Source organism: Gymnogyps californianus, chromosome 15 (genome assembly GCF_018139145.2).
Source record: "Gymnogyps californianus isolate 813 chromosome 15, ASM1813914v2, whole genome shotgun sequence".
In the NCBI taxonomy this organism is placed as follows: Eukaryota; Metazoa; Chordata; class Aves; order Accipitriformes; family Cathartidae; genus Gymnogyps; species Gymnogyps californianus.
Window position 1 is genome coordinate 239243 of NC_059485.1, and position 16627 is coordinate 255869.

A 16627-nucleotide genomic window follows, 5' to 3' on the forward strand; every position below is an offset into this window, starting at 1 on the left:
GGTATTTCATGAAGCAGCTTTAGAGGCTACTGTGTGCTTTACTACCTCTGTTCTGAAGGCACCATTCGTTGTTTTTCTATAAAGGAAAATGCTACAGTTTGTCTGATGTTAAGCAGCAGAACCTAGCAAATTGCCTATAGCGATGCTGTTGCCTGATTTGTGTTTGCCTCAGCTCGTACATGGTGAGATACATGTACAGTCTGTATGGCTGATCCACAGCCCAGACAAGCAGGCATACAAATGAATCAGAATATCGCGTCTGCCTACGTTAGCCCTGCTGGAATAGGAAGTGAGTCTGAACAGAACTGTCTTGACGCATACAGCTTAATTGAGTAGTCATATAATATTGCTATGAGTCTGCCCTTCTTCATTCCTTCCTTTTCTTTGTGTTCACAACTCTCAGCTGTGTGCCATTTGAAATAATAACTGTAAACTTTGCTCTGCGCAGTCCATAGATTTTACCAGTTCTGTGACGAGCCTGATACTTTTTGCGCCTTAGAAAAGTATGCCAGGACATAAACATAAATCCGACTGTTCGATCAGCTGTGTGGACCATTATGATACTGTCTAGTTATAGAGCCAAAACTGCACAGATGAGAGAAAAATTTTGCCAGATCAAATGGAAAAGAATCTGCCTTTTGGCCAGGGGGATCTGTTTGAATTCACATATGTGAAAACCAGCAGAGCGACAAAACATTCAGTAGCCACAAAACACTGTGTACAGCGTTAATGCCCTAAGCTACACAAAAGCTTTTTGCTACTTGGCAGAGTTTCTCCTACTTCCCTTACCATAATTCAGCATTGATGTTTTCCCAGAAGTCTTTATTTTCCATGATCCCTGTTTATTTACAAAATTTTAAAAATAATACAACAAATCTTCTGCCTACCCTTTCTTGATAAGAGGACCTTATGCTTTTGCCTACTAAAGTTACAAGTATCTTCCTACTCTGCAAGGTTATACGACCTCAACAGCATCACTCAGAAAATGTCATTTTCCAAGAACCAAATTCAAGTGCAAATACATTCCTCTGCAGCCCTGGGTGCTAACCTTCTGTCACATGACCTCTAAATTGAGACAGCTTGGAAAAAGCCTACTCTAGTTTTAGGTATGCCCAAACCATTATTCCTGTCAAAAAAGTAAACCGGTGTTTTACAGCTGCAGTTAATTTCTACTGTAGCATTTTTGCTATGTGGTGCACGTGTTTGCATTTCACAGTGCAAGCAGTAGAAGCTGTGGAGGCCATGTTAACAGATAATCTCTCTACTACTTTTCAAATGTAGTTTTATGTTAAGAAAAAAACATTATCTTTGGAAAATAAAAAGAAGCGTGCAGCAATCCATATAAAGGGAATTAAAATAGGAGGGTAGTGCTACACAAAATGCAGAGAAAAAATGAAATCAACAGAAGTAACATCAGTGGTATAAACATAACTCACAAAGCAGGTGTAACTGATGTAGCCTCTCACCAATAACAGTAGCAGAGGAGAGAACTCTTTGGCACTTGCAGAACCTAGACAATTAAATTAGGTGTCTAAAATATCTTTCCCTTTCTGTCTCTGACTGTAGAGATCCTGTTTTAAGCACAATTTAAATCCCATTTCCATGGTCCCCAAATGTGAATGTGGAGATAGAATTCCCTTCATACACTGATACACATTTTGAAGCTGCTTACATGTTTTGCTCCAGCTACTTCTAGTACAAAATGTTTGGGGAGAACCTCATTTCTGTGTTTGATCAGGAGCATTCATCTACGTTAAGTCTAATCTTAGTCAATTTATGGAAGACATGTTCTGTGAACCTCTCTGAACTACATATCTAGTATATGGTGGCTTGTGATTAAGCTGAAGTTTACACAATGACCACGTTTAAACTTCTAAACCTGTCATTCTGTTTAAGTAGCTCTACCCCTTCCCATTTCTTACCAGTGTGTAAAAGCAGTCACTCCTCTTCTCTTCCAGTACCGATTGCAGCCTTACTTAATTTCCTGAACATGACTGACCAGATTTTTTGAGTACACAGTGTTGCAGAAAAATACAGATGTAAGGAAAAACTCCTTTCCTAGAGGAAACAATGCGTTGCCTTGGGTCAGACAGTTCACTGCAGTATTCAGAGAGGTGAACTGCACCTCCCCTGCCCCGCTGAGTGAATTGCAGTGGTTTTTTAAGAATTGCGTGTATCTTTGCTATCCCCCTGGTGACAGACATTCAGTTACCAAGCCGAGGGAAAAGGTAGGAGTAACTCAGCAGATCGGAGCGGACCCACAGAGCCGTTCCAGAAGCGCTAGCGGGACCTCAACGTTCCGCTGCGCAGGCTGGCAGCCTCTGCAAACGGGGCTCTTCCAGCAGGCGGCAATGCCGCGCTGCGGGACGGGCGGGGCGCGGAGGGGCGGGGCGCTGCGGGACGGGCGGGGTGGGGCGGGGCGCGGAGGGGCGGGGCGCTGCGGGACGGGCGGGGCGGGGCGGGGCGCTGCCGGCGAGGGCGTCGGTAGCGAGCCGGGGAGCCCCGAGGGAGCGGGGTGCCCCAGGGTGGTGGGGAGAGCCAGCCCGGCCACCGCGGCCCGGGTGGTGCCTCACCGGCCAGCAGGCGGTTCCGTGGGCTCCGAGGAAAGCGGGCAGAGCCCGGTGCTGGTGACGAGGTTCACTGGCGCCCCAGACAAGGCGAGGCGATCAACCTGGTCCAGGGTCCAACCAGGGCGTCCAGGAGCAGCAGGGATGCAGGTGGGCTGGGGGCAAAGCTCTGACATAGGTCCAAGGTCTCTCCAGGAGGTAGGGCTGGAAACAAGGCTACAACACTGGTCCACCCAGGGGTCAGGGACAGAGAGAGGACCGGAGACGAGCTACAGCATCCACCCAAGGGGTCCATCCAAAATATAACCTACCTAAAGCCTAGGTCCAGCGGCCATCCAGGAAACGACACAGAGACAGAACTGCAGACAAATCGTGTCACTCAGGCCTAAATGGAGGTTAAATGGAGCTCCCAGGCCCTGGGCAGAGGATGTGGGTGGGAGTCCCAGGTGATACTGGTCAGGCCAGTTAAGGCTTATTGGTGCACTTTAGGCCACAGCCCTAAGCCAGACTGCACACAGCAGTTCTCTTTACAGAGACATGTATTCCAGCTGTGTTCTCACTTAAGTCTCTGAATCACATGGCTACGGAAAGCATTTCTGTAACTGACCATACAGGTGCAAAATCACATGTAGCTCTCTGGGAATTAGACCCAGAGACATAAATTAATTTTTAATACACAGTTTGCAAATGCAAGCAACTATATTACAGCAATGGGAAACTTTAAGAAACGTCAGAAGATCTGAGATAGGCATATTATGAACAACCCCTAGACTTTTCCTCAGTTCATGTACACAAGTTCCATTCAGATTGGCAGGTACTTCCATGTCACTGGACTATCTAGCCCCAGAAATATTGCTGAGCTGACTGCATTTATTTGCTCAGAGCTGGTCCAAGATTTCCCAGCCAGGGAAGAATGCGTCCTGTCTTCTCCCTCCCACAGAATGCTGATTAAATAACTAACTTCGTCCTTATGTCCAGCAGACAAAAAAACTCAGTTTGGTGATAGCAGCAGTGCAGATTTTGGGGCATGAAGGTAAGGGAGGGTGATGAGAGGGATCAGTAGTCTTTAAATGATGTATATGATCTTTAATTGTATAAAGAAGAAACTCGTGTTAGGAGTCAAAAGGTTGTATTACCTATGTGCTTGGCAGTGGTGCACCTCCTACTGCAATATATTGCGCTGTGGGAACCACTGTGCAAGCTATTGGAAACTGTAATCTTGTTATAAAGATGGGGTAACCAGTTCTGCATGCTGAAACCAGGTGAGGCATGCTATTGATTTATGTGAAAGCAGTCTTCATTTTTTTCTCTGGTACTGTGAATCTCATTCTGAATACATCTGTTGTCTGTTTTTGAATGTAAAAGTATGTTCTGAAAAAGTCTTTGCTAAGCTGTGCACATTGATGCCCTGATTCCTTTCTTAAACTAATGCTTTATTTAGACTTGCCTATGGCTCACAACTTTTTCAGCATTTGGCAGACCATGTTAGAAAACGATAATACAAAAGACAACTCATTACTTGCGTTTAGACTGTAATGACTGTTACTTCTGTGTTCTGGCACTGCCTATATTAGGCTCCATGTGAATCAGCTTGGCTCAAAAAGCCATGTTGTGTTGGGCCTGCAGTACCACAGGAATACAAATATACTATTTCTAGACAGAGGCAACTACTGCATAGTACCGGGCTGTTGCACATGCACCTGATATCTAGAGCTGATGCTGTCATAGCAGTTTCTGTGCTGCACTCCAATATGCACTGAAAATAGGAAGTGTGTTGATCAAATCAATCTGTTCGCCAGCCCTAAAATGATAAGATTTGACACTGGGATTTTGGATTTTGTCAATTAACTTGGCTCCGTGAGCATCAAGGAAGAAGCAATCCAAGTGCTGTAGTTTTGTGTTGCAACTTAATCCTTGGCTTGCATGTTGCTAAAAACAAACAAACAAAACCCCCTGTGCGTTCATTCCCTTTCCTAGCATAAAAAGAACATCCTCTCCTCTTTTCCAGTTATGATCACCAGTACATAAATACGTATGTCATCAAATATTATGGTTCTTGCTTTAGAACTGATAGTTTCAATCTCTGTACTTGATTAGCGCCTCTGTCTTCAGAAGTGCTGTGCCTCTAGCAGGAAAAGATCTGCAGATTAGATTAAATTACTGAAGATTAAACAGACTATTTTTAATTTTTGGTGTTTTTACTGGCTAGATGAGTGAACATGTGGATGGCTCTGTGAAAGAGCATACACCTGCTGAGGGATGCTGGGAGACTCAAGGGACTATGCTTGTCTGGAAAGGCCTGTGGCGATAGAGAAAGACTTCTGCAGCACAGGATTCATGACTCACAGGAGCACAGCAATCCAGGAATGATGGAGTGATAGGGCTGTGGAGCTGGAACTGACAGAGTTCACATCGGGCACTTTGTAAGATGGTGCTGCTCTGAGTCCAACCAACATTCTCTGTCCTTTGTTTACACAATGATCAAATTTATCAAAAGTAAACTAACAAGAGCAAGGTTGTTTCTCTTGTCTCTGGAATTACTCTCCTCCTATCTGCTTACTTAACTGGGAAAAGATTTATGGCTTTATTTGGCCCTTGACTAATGGCAGTCTCAGGAAAAAAAGACTGCTTTCACAGGCTAGGCTTCTGCACCTTTGAGCAGGAGTTTGTAGATCAATGATCTTAAGCCCTGAAGCTCAGGGCTGTGGGGAATGTTTCAGCATGCCAAACACCACTGTTTGACACTTGCGTTTTACTTTGATGCATTAGACGCCACACTGTGAAGTCAAGTCATACTAACCGAGAGGACACAACAGGTTGAGTGCTGTGTCTTCATGTTTGTGACTTGTTTGCTGCTCTTTCAAGAAGAGTTTGTGTCAGTGCTGTGATACCTGTACTGTTGAGAAACATGCAGTCTGATCTTCTTACCCCTCCTGAAATGAGCGTGCAGATGACTAAACAGCAGAATGTCTGACGGAGATACAGCTGCCATCACTCAGTACTGGGAACACCAATACTTCACCAGAGGTATAGCTGTTGGGTGGGCACTAGCAGAAATAAACTGGTGCTCACATGCTAGACACCATGGGACAGCTCACCATGCTGCTCCCCCTTGGCTTTATGAGCTGTAAAATACATCTTCACTCAGAAGCCTTCTTATCCCTTTTTCTGTTGATGGTGATAGCAGCAGCATTGGCCTAGTGCTTTAGTCTGCAAACTAGGGAGAGCATCTAGTTTTTCCCCCTCCTACTTCTTCTATGATATTTTCAAACCAACTTTTACTAATGATTCATATAGTCAATGTTTTCTAAACTAAAGTTCTTTCCAAAGCTCTCAGACACTAACTTCTGAAAAATCAAAAAGTTTGCATTAATTCCTCTGCTTTATTTACTTCTGAATAATCATACAGTGTTAGTTCTTTATTCACTTTAAGGAAAAAAAAACCCAAACCAAAAATCAAACCCACAACTAAACCAAAATCTTTGTCACAGAACATTTTCAACTCCTTGGTGGCTTACAAGCATTACTTGTACATCTTCTGAAATTGTTTCCTCTGGCAAAACTCAACAGGAAGAAAAGAAAGGGGAAAATACTGGCCACTTTGTTCTTGGTGCCGATGATACACATAGCATGCACTCGGTAGTCCCAAGAAATGAAAGGCTTCAAAGGCTTGACCAGAGCCCACATTATGTCTCCTTACTAGTTGGAAGTTCTCTATCTTCCACTGGAAGGATATATATCACACTTAGAAGCAAAACTCAGCCTTAGAATAGTTCAGATCTGGGAGAAGCTGTGAAAAACCATAGCTTGAACCTAATACCAGCCTCAAACGTGACACAAAAAACCCGAACAAAACCCCCAAACAACAAAACCCAAAACCAAAACAAAAACACAAAGCAAAAGGACAGAAAAATGGGGTTTTATACACTGCTTTTCTAGAAAAATTGTAGTTTTTCATTGGCTGAATAAAAATGAGGCTTTGATTGTTCCAAACACCTAATTGTAAAGCAGAGGCGTTTTGTTCTTTTTTTCTAGCTACAACAACTAACATTTTCTATGGTACCTTTCCTCTTTGCACTTTTCCCATTTTAAGTAGCTGCATAAAAGCAGAAGCAGCTCAAAGTTGTTACGAGTTTCACCTGGAGAACCGCTGACGCTGCAATATCGTTTCAGCCCTTTAACCATCAGCCTGTCATCGTCTCCAGACTCAGTTCCTGTAGTCTTCCTGTCCTGGCCTGATGGACACTGGCAGCAGCATCTTTGACTTTTCATTTCTCTCAAGTAATTTCCTACTACATTCAATCTCCCTATTTCCTTTTGCTTCTCTATCTCCTTAAGTTTTGTGCTCTCCCTTCCATAGCCTGACCTGCTGCTCCTTACTCATATCTGAATATAATTGTTCCCATTCTCCTTTTGCTAATATTACCAGTACAGAATACCTTGTTAACTGAACAAGATTTTATGAAACTGGTTCAGTTTCTGTGCAGATATGTTCATAAGCAAGGGCTGTCAAGATCTGAGAGATTTAAGATACAATTGATCTGAAAATTTCAGGAAGCATCCCTCTGATTCTGAAGATTTGAAATTTGGGACACTACCTCAAGCCACAGTAGGGGGTCTAGAAGTTTGGGATCACCAAAATCTTTCAGGCATGTGGTCTTGTTTTATAGATTTTCTTCTCCAGAGGAAATTACAGCAACTGTTAATGACAGTAACATCACATTCTTCTCCTGCCATTGGATTGTGCTATAGTATAAAAAGCACCCTTGAATATAGTTTTTACAAGTTAAAAAGCACAAAGGACCAGAAAGGGGATATTTTTTTCAGATATCAGAAAAGGTCTTTGCTTACAACACTGAAAACAAATCACTGCTGGCACCTCCTGTGGCTGTCACACAAGTTGGATGTGAACTCCTCATTCTGTTGCTGCTTTTCTCCCAGATGAATACTTCCCCCAATAGTTCTCTGGCTTAGCACACGTTTTTGGGAAGGGTGTCTCAATCTACTTTGTTACTTATAACTGAAATCTTTCTTTGCATTGTCAAAGCTAATCAGTGCTAACAGTCACCAGAGAGACAAGGAAAGTACCCCCAAAGAGGAGGGAATGAATGTGTGTGACTATGTATGCATGTGCCAGCTAGTGTAGATGCACGCGTACACATCTCAGTACGCTTGCTAAAACTCCTGAGCCCTTTAAATCTAGGAGATGTAACTAAGACTCCAGGAATCTGCTTGGTAGGTAATCAATCACATATAGAATTTTCTGTGTCTAGGGCAGAAAGTAAACCTGGAAACTGTCCTGGAGAGGCAGTGGGCCTGGCCTGTTTTGTGGTTAAATAAAGCTTGTTTGTGCTATTCTTGCTTTTCACCTTTCTCCATTAGATCAGCCCAGCCACATAACCTTGGAATAAATTTTTGTTAAAATCAAAGCAGTACATGGGGCTTAGTTACTGCGAAATAAAAAGTTACAGCCATACAGGATAATAAAGAAGGCGGCCCACTACCTGAATATCTTTAAATAGTGCAATTATAAATTCTGATGAAGTCAGGAACCATTTGAAGTCATCAATATCATATTAAGAAGCAAAATTACCCTCTTTAGCAAAAATTGTTTGTCATGGTTTTATGAGGAATCGTACATAGTTTTAAAATAATGATGGAGTTTAAATCATGGTTCACTACCTTGCAAATATTGCTGCTTCTGAGAGGCACACAATTCCAATAGCCCTTCCTGAGGAAAAACAGCAGGTCTACTGCTGCTTCCTTAGACAAGGAGGTTGCTGGACTTCCACTGCTGCCAGGAGGTTAATTCAGGGAAGGGCATGGTCATGTGTCTTCTGAGACAGCAGATGTTGGTGGAGTCAGACCTTGCCATGCCTGCAGGGGTAGTATTTGCTAGGCAGAGAAGTTGGTCACGATTTTCTTTTGAAGGACAGAAATTGAGGATTTACCTAAAAATTATACGTTTGTAATTGTCTGCGCAGTCACCATTTAAGCCACTTGGGAAGACAGTGTTGGGAGGTGAGAGGACAGCACAAAGATCTTTGCAGGCAGTATTCCTCAGGGAAGGTCACTGATCATTCTGATGTTTGACAAGACTATTACCGTTGGACAGCTTCAGTAGTTCAGCAGGAATCAAACCTCCTGTGGTATCATTGTCACACAAAGTACAATAGTCACTACCGCTGAAGGACACATTTGCTATCTCCAAAGATTCCTGAAGCATAAGGAAGTCACCCTTTCCATGCTGTGAGAGAGAGGGATAATTCCTTCCCATGCTAGGGCTCTCAAGGTTGGCTTTCATTATTTCAGAGATCTTCAGGCCAACAGTATCATCAGCGTGGTTTTGTGCAAACAGTAGTCCCAGCCTCACTTCTATCTCTTCTGCTCTTACGTACCTGCTGGGGACATACTGCTGGCTTGGACCTGAGGCAAATACAAAGTTTTGTTCTGCAGCAACCAGATTTGTGCTTTCCATAGGTTTCAAGGAGATCTGGGAAATCAGTTCTTGGGTGTTTAGATCAGAAACTCCATCTGCAGTTACTTTGTTTGAGTTGCTGGCCTCTTCTCTTCTGAGTTGGCTACAAGCCTCATTAGGTCCAACCCAGTCCTAGTGAAAGGATCAGTAAGTTCAGGACATTTTGCTTAGAGTTAGAATTTGCAAAATAACTGTTCTTTCTGTATGGCTTTGGCACGATAATCCAGAGGTTTAGTGCAAATCTACTGGGCAAAGTTAGAGTAATATGGTAGAGAATCTAGCTGCTGATTTCACAAGATTTCACAAGAAAATTTCAAGATTTCACCTCCAGAATATACTGCAAGCTGCTTATATTGCTTTGGCTTTGCAAAGACAGGGTGCATCTTTCATGTTCAGCATGGATAGGGAGTGAGTGACTGGAGGGGGTTTATTTCTAAGGAGAGAGAAGCTGGACAGAAGCTCTCAGGGTGTAGCTAGTATGTGGAGGCAGGAAACTGCAAAACTACAAACTCCCAGGGAGGCCAGAACCATGTGTCAGTAACTCTGCTCGGGATCTAGAATGATTAATCCCAGAAAAAAAAAATCCTCCCCTCATGAACTGAGGGTGATAAGAAAGAAATGAAACTTATTTCTTACCTTAAAATTCCCATTGTGCAAATTATAGAGTGGCTGAAAGAAAGCAGCTGGTGTGGGAATGTTAAAGCAGGAGAGGCTTTTTGCCCTGAAGTGAGAAAACAACACTTAAAATAAAAAAAAAACAGACAATTTTTCAGTATTCTGTCTCGGTGATTTAGCACGCTGATTAGATGAAAGCCCCACACTTATGCCAGAAAGATTGCATAAGAAGCCCATTTCACATGGTTTCTGACATCTCATGCAGTTGTTTGTCTGCCTCCTGTGCATGCATTTAATGTTTCTAGCCTGAAGCGCAGTCTTAAAAGTTTCTGTGGAATGCTATATGCCGCACTCAATACTAGTCTATTACTCATTAGATGCACTGAGCTATTTATGCATTTGTTTAGCAACTTATTTGATCTAAACCACTGTTTCTAGAAGTGTTTTAGAGAGTTCTAGTTTCATTACATTTAGACAGAGAAATTCTGCCAGACATCCTAGTCCCTTCATTAGAGTCTATCCTGTAAAAATATTTTATCATATGGACATCACGTATTCTGTTTCTCTAAGAGTGACATGTATATGGAGCGTAATAATGTAATGTATGTCAAGGCAGAAAAGGAAGAGGTACGACATTTACCTTTGCTCTGCCAGCATAAAAAATTGCAGAGGATGGTTGAACCAAGGTTCTACAGACACTTTTTTCTCTGTACAACTTGGTCCCAGAACCTAAGAAACACTGAATCTGAGTCAGTGTAGTTTGCCTGTATTGGTATTTTACATACTGACTACTGCCAGGTACGTCACAAGTAGCTTAACATTGACATCAGTTTAACCACCTTTATGGACTGCTGTGTACTTGCACTTTTAATTTATCTACATGAAACTTAACAAAAAATTTCCATGGGTTTAAATTTCTTTAACTCCAAGAGACCCTCAGCCTTGAGCTTTAGCTGAGTTTGGGTGCCACAAAGGCACTTTGGTCTCCTTAAGGATTCTGTAGTGGGTCATTAGCTATCATCAGCCAAGGAACATGTCATATCCCAAGATTGTCAAAAGAGCTTTTGAAAACAACTGAATCTGTGCAGCAGAAACAGGAAGCAAAAGGGATATAAGGACACTTGATTTACCCTCTTCAGGCCAGAAATATCAAGGGAAACTTAATGAAAAACTATAACATACCTTGAAGAAAGCTTGCAGTTCCAAAATAAATAGAGTAGAGTGCCAAAACTCAGAGGAATGAACAAGAACTGCATAGTTCTGGTATTTAGGATCTTTTCAGACAGTTTTGGTACACCTAGGAAAAGAATCAGCACAAAAATAATTGATAAAAAGTCTGGAAGTCAAGATAGAACCCCAAATAACCAAACAATGCAAATGAAACAGGCTGCTCAAGACCTCAAGGAAAGTGATTTGGCTATGAAAACTTGAAGGAAGCTAGTTCTGATTTGAAAATCTTCATTTTACCAGGCATCTTCCTTTTTTTAGAAAACTGACACGATAAGACATGAATTAAAGTAAAAACAACGTTCTTTGTACCTGCTTTTTGAAACACTGTTGTCTGGCTCCACTCGCTCCACTGGCTATGGTACGAATCCTCATCTTCAGAAACTTTGCAGCGAACTCGTGCAATGTAAGCAATGCCAGTGCGAAGTTCTGCGGCTTCAATTTCTATCTGTGGCAGTGAACTGGGTGGTGTCTTGTTCAATGCGATCTGCAAAGTATTACAAAGAATTTCTGTTAACAAGGCTGGGCAAAGGGATGGTCTTTTAAATACTCCCCCTCCCCCCCCTTTTCTTTTCTAAATCCTCTTTCCTTGGATGCAAGAAGAGGGCCTGCACGATGATGGATGACTTCTGAATGCAGGGTTCAGGAGAAGAAGATCTGCTGATCTTCAGTACTGATGTTTTATATAAAATCTTTCAGCCTTGATGTGGACAACCAGAAAGGCCAGCTTACCACAGTCAGCTGCCAGAAGGCCCTGAGCTGAGTGGCAAGGCCATTGCGCCCAAAGAGCAAGGCAGTATCAGTGTGTGCCTCATCCAGTTACCTCCCAGGACATGCTGTACTCCTTATACTGTAACTCATACTGAAGAATTTCAACGAGGTACCAAGGCACACTCCACCATATGTGACACTTGCTGGCAGTGGCGTTGCTCTGGATGTTCAAAGGTGGATCAAGTTTTACTGCAAATAGAGAGGTAGGTTTTTTCACAATATTTGGGACATGAACACCACAGAAGGAGATGCATGATACTAGGCTGACTGAAGTCTTGGAAGATAAAGCTGGGTCTAAAGAGTGATACTAAGACCAGCAGCAGACCAAATTAGCTTACAGGGTAGGTCAGAACAGCTACAGAACTGACATAAATTAATGATAACTCAAATAGCCCCTGGGGGTAGTCCTGCAAGCAAAGAACCTCTCCGGATGTCACACTCTGCTCTTCCAACATACCACTAATATAGACAGGCTCTGAGATTTCGAATACTAGAGCATTTCTCTGAAGTACCAGGCCATGGGACATTGAATTAGATCCATGACTTTGATTCCTCATGACTTCAATTCTTAGGAAAAAACCAGCTATAGAGGCAATCCAATTTTACATTATCCATGGCACAAGAAAACATGATGCAGATGAGAAGTATACTTGAAAGGTGCTCCAGAGCCAGCTCTCTCTAAAGTCTTGGAAAAGTCAGAATGGAGAGACACTGGGACTGCATCCTTACTGATGAAGTTCACATAGTGCACGCTCCAGGGATGGGCAGTGTGGCTTGTTTCCATTATTTTCACTTGCCGTCTTTGAGACGCCCTTTGTTAGAGAGCACATCAGACCTACTCCAAAGCTGCTAGACAGAGTCTCAGCTCACAGCTGCCCTGGTTCATACTTACTGTGCTGGCGGGGAATGTACTCTGGAAAGGTAATGTACGTGTGATTACGTCCAAAGAAGTTGCCTTGGAGAGAGACTCTGTAACCATCTGTTTCCAAGATCTGGCTGGCTAAATGGATTGTGCAGTGGTATTGATTCTGCATGCTCTCTCTGGCAGTCAGTTTGCAGCTGGCATTGTGGCCCTTTGACCAGAGGCTAGAAGAATAAAAAGAAATTTTCAGCCCTTTAAGTCATATGATTAAGTGCTTTTCAGTTTATGAAAGATGGGTGGCAGCTTAGCACAGCACCACATTCTGGAAGAACACGAACCTCTTTAGCGCAGACAGCAGAGAAAGCAATGCTAAAGCTGGCTGGATGGCAGGGCTGAAGAGGGAGGAAGGAGACACCTTCACACCCCACTGCTGAGAGCACCAAACCTCCCAGGAGCTGCACACAGAGCCCAGTACTTGCCCACTGCTCCCTCTGAAAGTGAGAGGGCTGCTATGCTTTGCTGCCAGGAAAGCAGCTGGTGTAGGGGGGTAGGAGCGTGTGGACAGTTAGTTACAAGTGCACAGCACAGATCTAACAAGCTGTACATTAAAGCCTCTTTCGCTACAAACAAACCAGTACTGACAGCAAAACATGTCAGAGGTTGGTTTGTTGTTTGTTTGGGTTTTTTAATATTCACAAGCTTCAGCGCAGCATAACAGGGTGAATGACAGAAAACATCATCTTGGGGAAATAGCTCCAAAGAACAGTCTTCTATTACTAAATTATCTAATGTAGCCATTTATTAGCAAATTTTTCATGTTGCATGTGACCCCACAATAAACTGGGATACCACAGTTTATCAGCTTGGCATTTTTTCATAGATTTAAAATCCAGTATCATTAAGAGTTAGGCTACTTTTTATGTAACCTTACCAGAATATATGAGGCATCTAATGTCAGTGCGGCTTACCCTCATGTAACAGTTCACTAGTTATTGGTAGTCAAGACAATGTTATTACATAATCTAAACACATTCATCTCAAATTAGCATATCACAATGCTTATTATCCTATCACCTAGCAAACTATTCGCCTGATTTCTTCTGTTAGAAGAAAAATTATTCACATAATATTCTAAATCTCTTATTAAAGCTTATAACTCACTGGACTTTCAAAATCCTTTTGTGTGTGTGTGTATATATATATATATATAAAACCCCTGATTTAGATTAAACTACTGGGGGTTTAATTTCTAGGCAACAAGACAAGAAGTGATTAGAAATTGATTAGGCAGCTTCATGTAAGATGGGCCCTGGAAGTCCCCAGGTCACGGGGAGCGGAGGCTGGGATGGGAAGGCTCTCTGCACTGCGAGGCCCCTGCCCCAAGGGGACACTGGACGGAGGGACTGCCCTGAGCCGGCATGAGATCACACAGCTGTGTGTGCCGGACCTCTGCTGCACCCCCCGAGGCTGTGGGCCCACAAAAGGGTGCGCAGGGAGCAGCTTCTGAGGCAGCCCAGGAGCGGGGTGATGAGGTGGCAGAGCTAGCTGTGCCACAGCTCTCCTGCTGTGGAGGGAGCAGAGCCCACGGCCGGGCCCCATCTCTGCTCCTCTGCACTGTCCTGCCCATGCCAGGGCCGGGGCTGCCACAGACGGCTCTCCGTGTGTAGTTCTTACTTGGTGAAATGCAGGTGGAAAGGTCCGTCGCCCACGGGCTCCTCTGTTGCCCACGTGCAGCTCACGGTAGTCACGTAGTTGTTCAGGCAGCTCAGGCTGCCAGGGAACTCTGCAGAGGAAGGAGACCAGAGCTGCGTTCGTGTATCACCTGATGAGGCCTTGCTCGGTACATCAAATGCGTTACTTGCTAGTGGTTCCTTTACTGACACCTCATCTAGCCTTCCTCATTACGTTCTTCCTCTCTTGTACCGCACTTCACTGCATGAGATGAGTGCAAGATCTTAGGGCAAGGACCTTGGGCAGTGGCCACACTTTGTCTGCTGCCCAGCTTGTCCAGTATGTGCTCCGTTCCCTAGGCCTGGCATTGCCAGCCGGCTGTACCAGTTCCTGGGACCCGGGAAAGGGCAGTCACAAGATCTTGTGTCGCATACCTTAGGGTCTGTGAATGAAAAATAAGCACATACTTGTGCCTCTCTTCCCACAGCGGACCTATTCCAGATCTCCTTACCTCTCCCTCTTCCTCCACCAAAGAGCAGCACAGCAGCAATGCACAGATGGAGGCCCACCTGCCACACGTCTCCTCCCATTCCAGACAGTATCTAAAACAGAACAATTGTTAGAAGCAGTTTTGTCAGTATTTGTACCAGCAGGTTGAAGCTTTAGCTACACGCTTCTGCCAGCCCTGACACAAGCTGACCTTGACTGTCAGACAGGGCACCAACTTGGCTATATCATTTCTTCTATAGGAACTTTTCTTCTCATGGCAGTAAGCAGTACTTTGCACAGGAATCTAAAGCACCAGCTGCCTGAAAGGAAATCTTTAATTCCTGCCATTTCATCGGGGGTGTGTGGGTGTTCCATCTTTCCTTCTTCCTGCATTTTTTGGCATCTGGTTTATGACAATTTAAGAGCAGTAGAGAGCCACAGTGGGTTGGAACAAACGTTCATGTTTCCCTGTATCCTGTTTCTGACGGTAACCAAACCCAGATGCTTAGAGAAAACTGTAGCAATAGAGGAAGCATAGATGTTCTTCTCTGAGAACATTCTCAGCTCTAGACATTTGCAGCTCAGTGGCCTCCCGGAGCAGACATAATTTCTGCATATTCAAGGCTTCAATAGATTTTTCTCTCATAAGCTTGTCCATCAGCAGTAGTCAACTGCTGAAAGCCATCTACACCACAAACACTGCTGCCTGCCTTTAATGATACTTCTTTTTTTCCTTGAGGGAGTCAAGTAACTGGTCTTCTGCACCTCCCCTTTCTCTTCACTAGAGGAACACTTGCTTGAGCTGCTGGTGCCACAAAACTTTTGAGGGAGCCTATCTTCAAGCCACTTGGAGTTGTCCTGAGCTAGTGTGAAAGGATTTGAGGTCAGGAACAAAAGTGGGGATAGAAATGGGTGTTTTAGGCTACAGATTTTTTGGTTTAGAAATTCACCCATTTCATATCTGAACAAAACTAAGACTGTCATAGTTTTCTCTCTCTCAGACACACACACACACGAAGCTACAATTCCAGGCAGATAGCCAAGTTGCTCATCTGCAGTGTGGGAATCTTGGGATCCTATTTCCTTCCCGTAAGTATTTCCTTGCCGTAAAAGAAAACTCCAAAAACCAGAGACAATAGCTGATACGCTCCCGGTCAAAGCACTCATCGGGGATATAGAATACTTAAGGCCTAGTCATTACCCCAATTTACCGAAGGGTTGTGTAAGGATATTTGAAGTGTATCTTCTGCAATATGGAACGCTATCTCTCTACAAGGTTATGCTAGACTCCCTCTCTCTCTTTTTAACCAGAAATTCCATTCTGTGAATTCTTTCCTGATGAAGTTTTCATTTAAAATGATACTTTTTCATAAAAAGTTTCTGATTTTCCAGCAAACAAAGTTTAATATGAAGAATTCTGACCTGATCTACTCAGCAATATATGGTGTTTTTTTAAGATGCTTCCAGTTTGCAATATTTGCCATTACCTTAAAGCAGCAAACAAGCCCAGCACCTCTGCAGGCAGTGTGCTGCTCTAAGGAGCCCATGACTCAGCCTGGAACCCAGAAAACACGGAGTGAGTTTGAAGACAGAGACCACTAATAAGTATAGACAAAAACAGTTACTTGAAAAGTTCAAAAAATATTGGAGGAACACTGTTTGCGCTGCTTGCCCAGCACGGACACTGAACTGAGCTCTAGGGCTGGGGTAACGAGAGGCTGTGAGAATGTTCTGTCTTGAAAGAGCTTGGCTTAGTTATTGCAAAAAAGAAAAAACAACCAAAATTTGCCAGGTGTTATGATCTCTCTTTCAGAAGAAGCTGGGGAAAAGGGAGAGAGAAGTGTCAGAATAGGAGAAACACTCAGTACAGCATTAGCACAAGACCAAATGGGTATAGCCTGGCTATAGAATAAGATTGTGGTTTCTAACCCACAAAGGGTCTGAAGT

General features: G+C 43.4%; 1 protein-coding gene across 1 annotated transcript; it reads right to left on the reverse strand.

Moving 5' to 3' along the window:
• Positions 1-8615: 8615 nt before the first annotated feature.
• Positions 8616-14781, reverse strand: LOC127022209 (interleukin-9 receptor-like). The gene is made up of 8 exons (XM_050905673.1): positions 14703-14781; positions 14195-14303; positions 12551-12744; positions 11711-11847; positions 11200-11374; positions 10843-10957; positions 9682-9766; positions 8616-9177 (listed from the first exon to the last, which is right to left on the reverse strand). The coding sequence occupies exons 1-8, from the start codon at positions 14779-14781 to the stop codon at positions 8638-8640; spliced, it is 1434 nt and encodes a 477-aa protein (XP_050761630.1). The 3' UTR covers positions 8616-8637.
• Positions 14782-16627: the final 1846 nt, after the last annotated feature.

Bases quoted from the DNA above. Each gene is read 5' to 3' on its own strand.
- LOC127022209 (XM_050905673.1), bottom strand. From the start codon at position 14,781: ATGGGAGGAGACGTGTGGCAGGTGGGCCTCCATCTGTGCATTGCTGCT. The intron at 14,304-14,702 runs GTAAGGAGATCT...CTTCCTCTGCAG, and splicing joins TGGTGGAGGAAGAGGGAGAG to AGTTCCCTGGCAGCCTGAGC. The intron at 10,958-11,199 runs GTACAAAGAACG...TTCTTTTCCTAG, and splicing joins AACAGTGTTTCAAAAAGCAG to GTGTACCAAAACTGTCTGAA.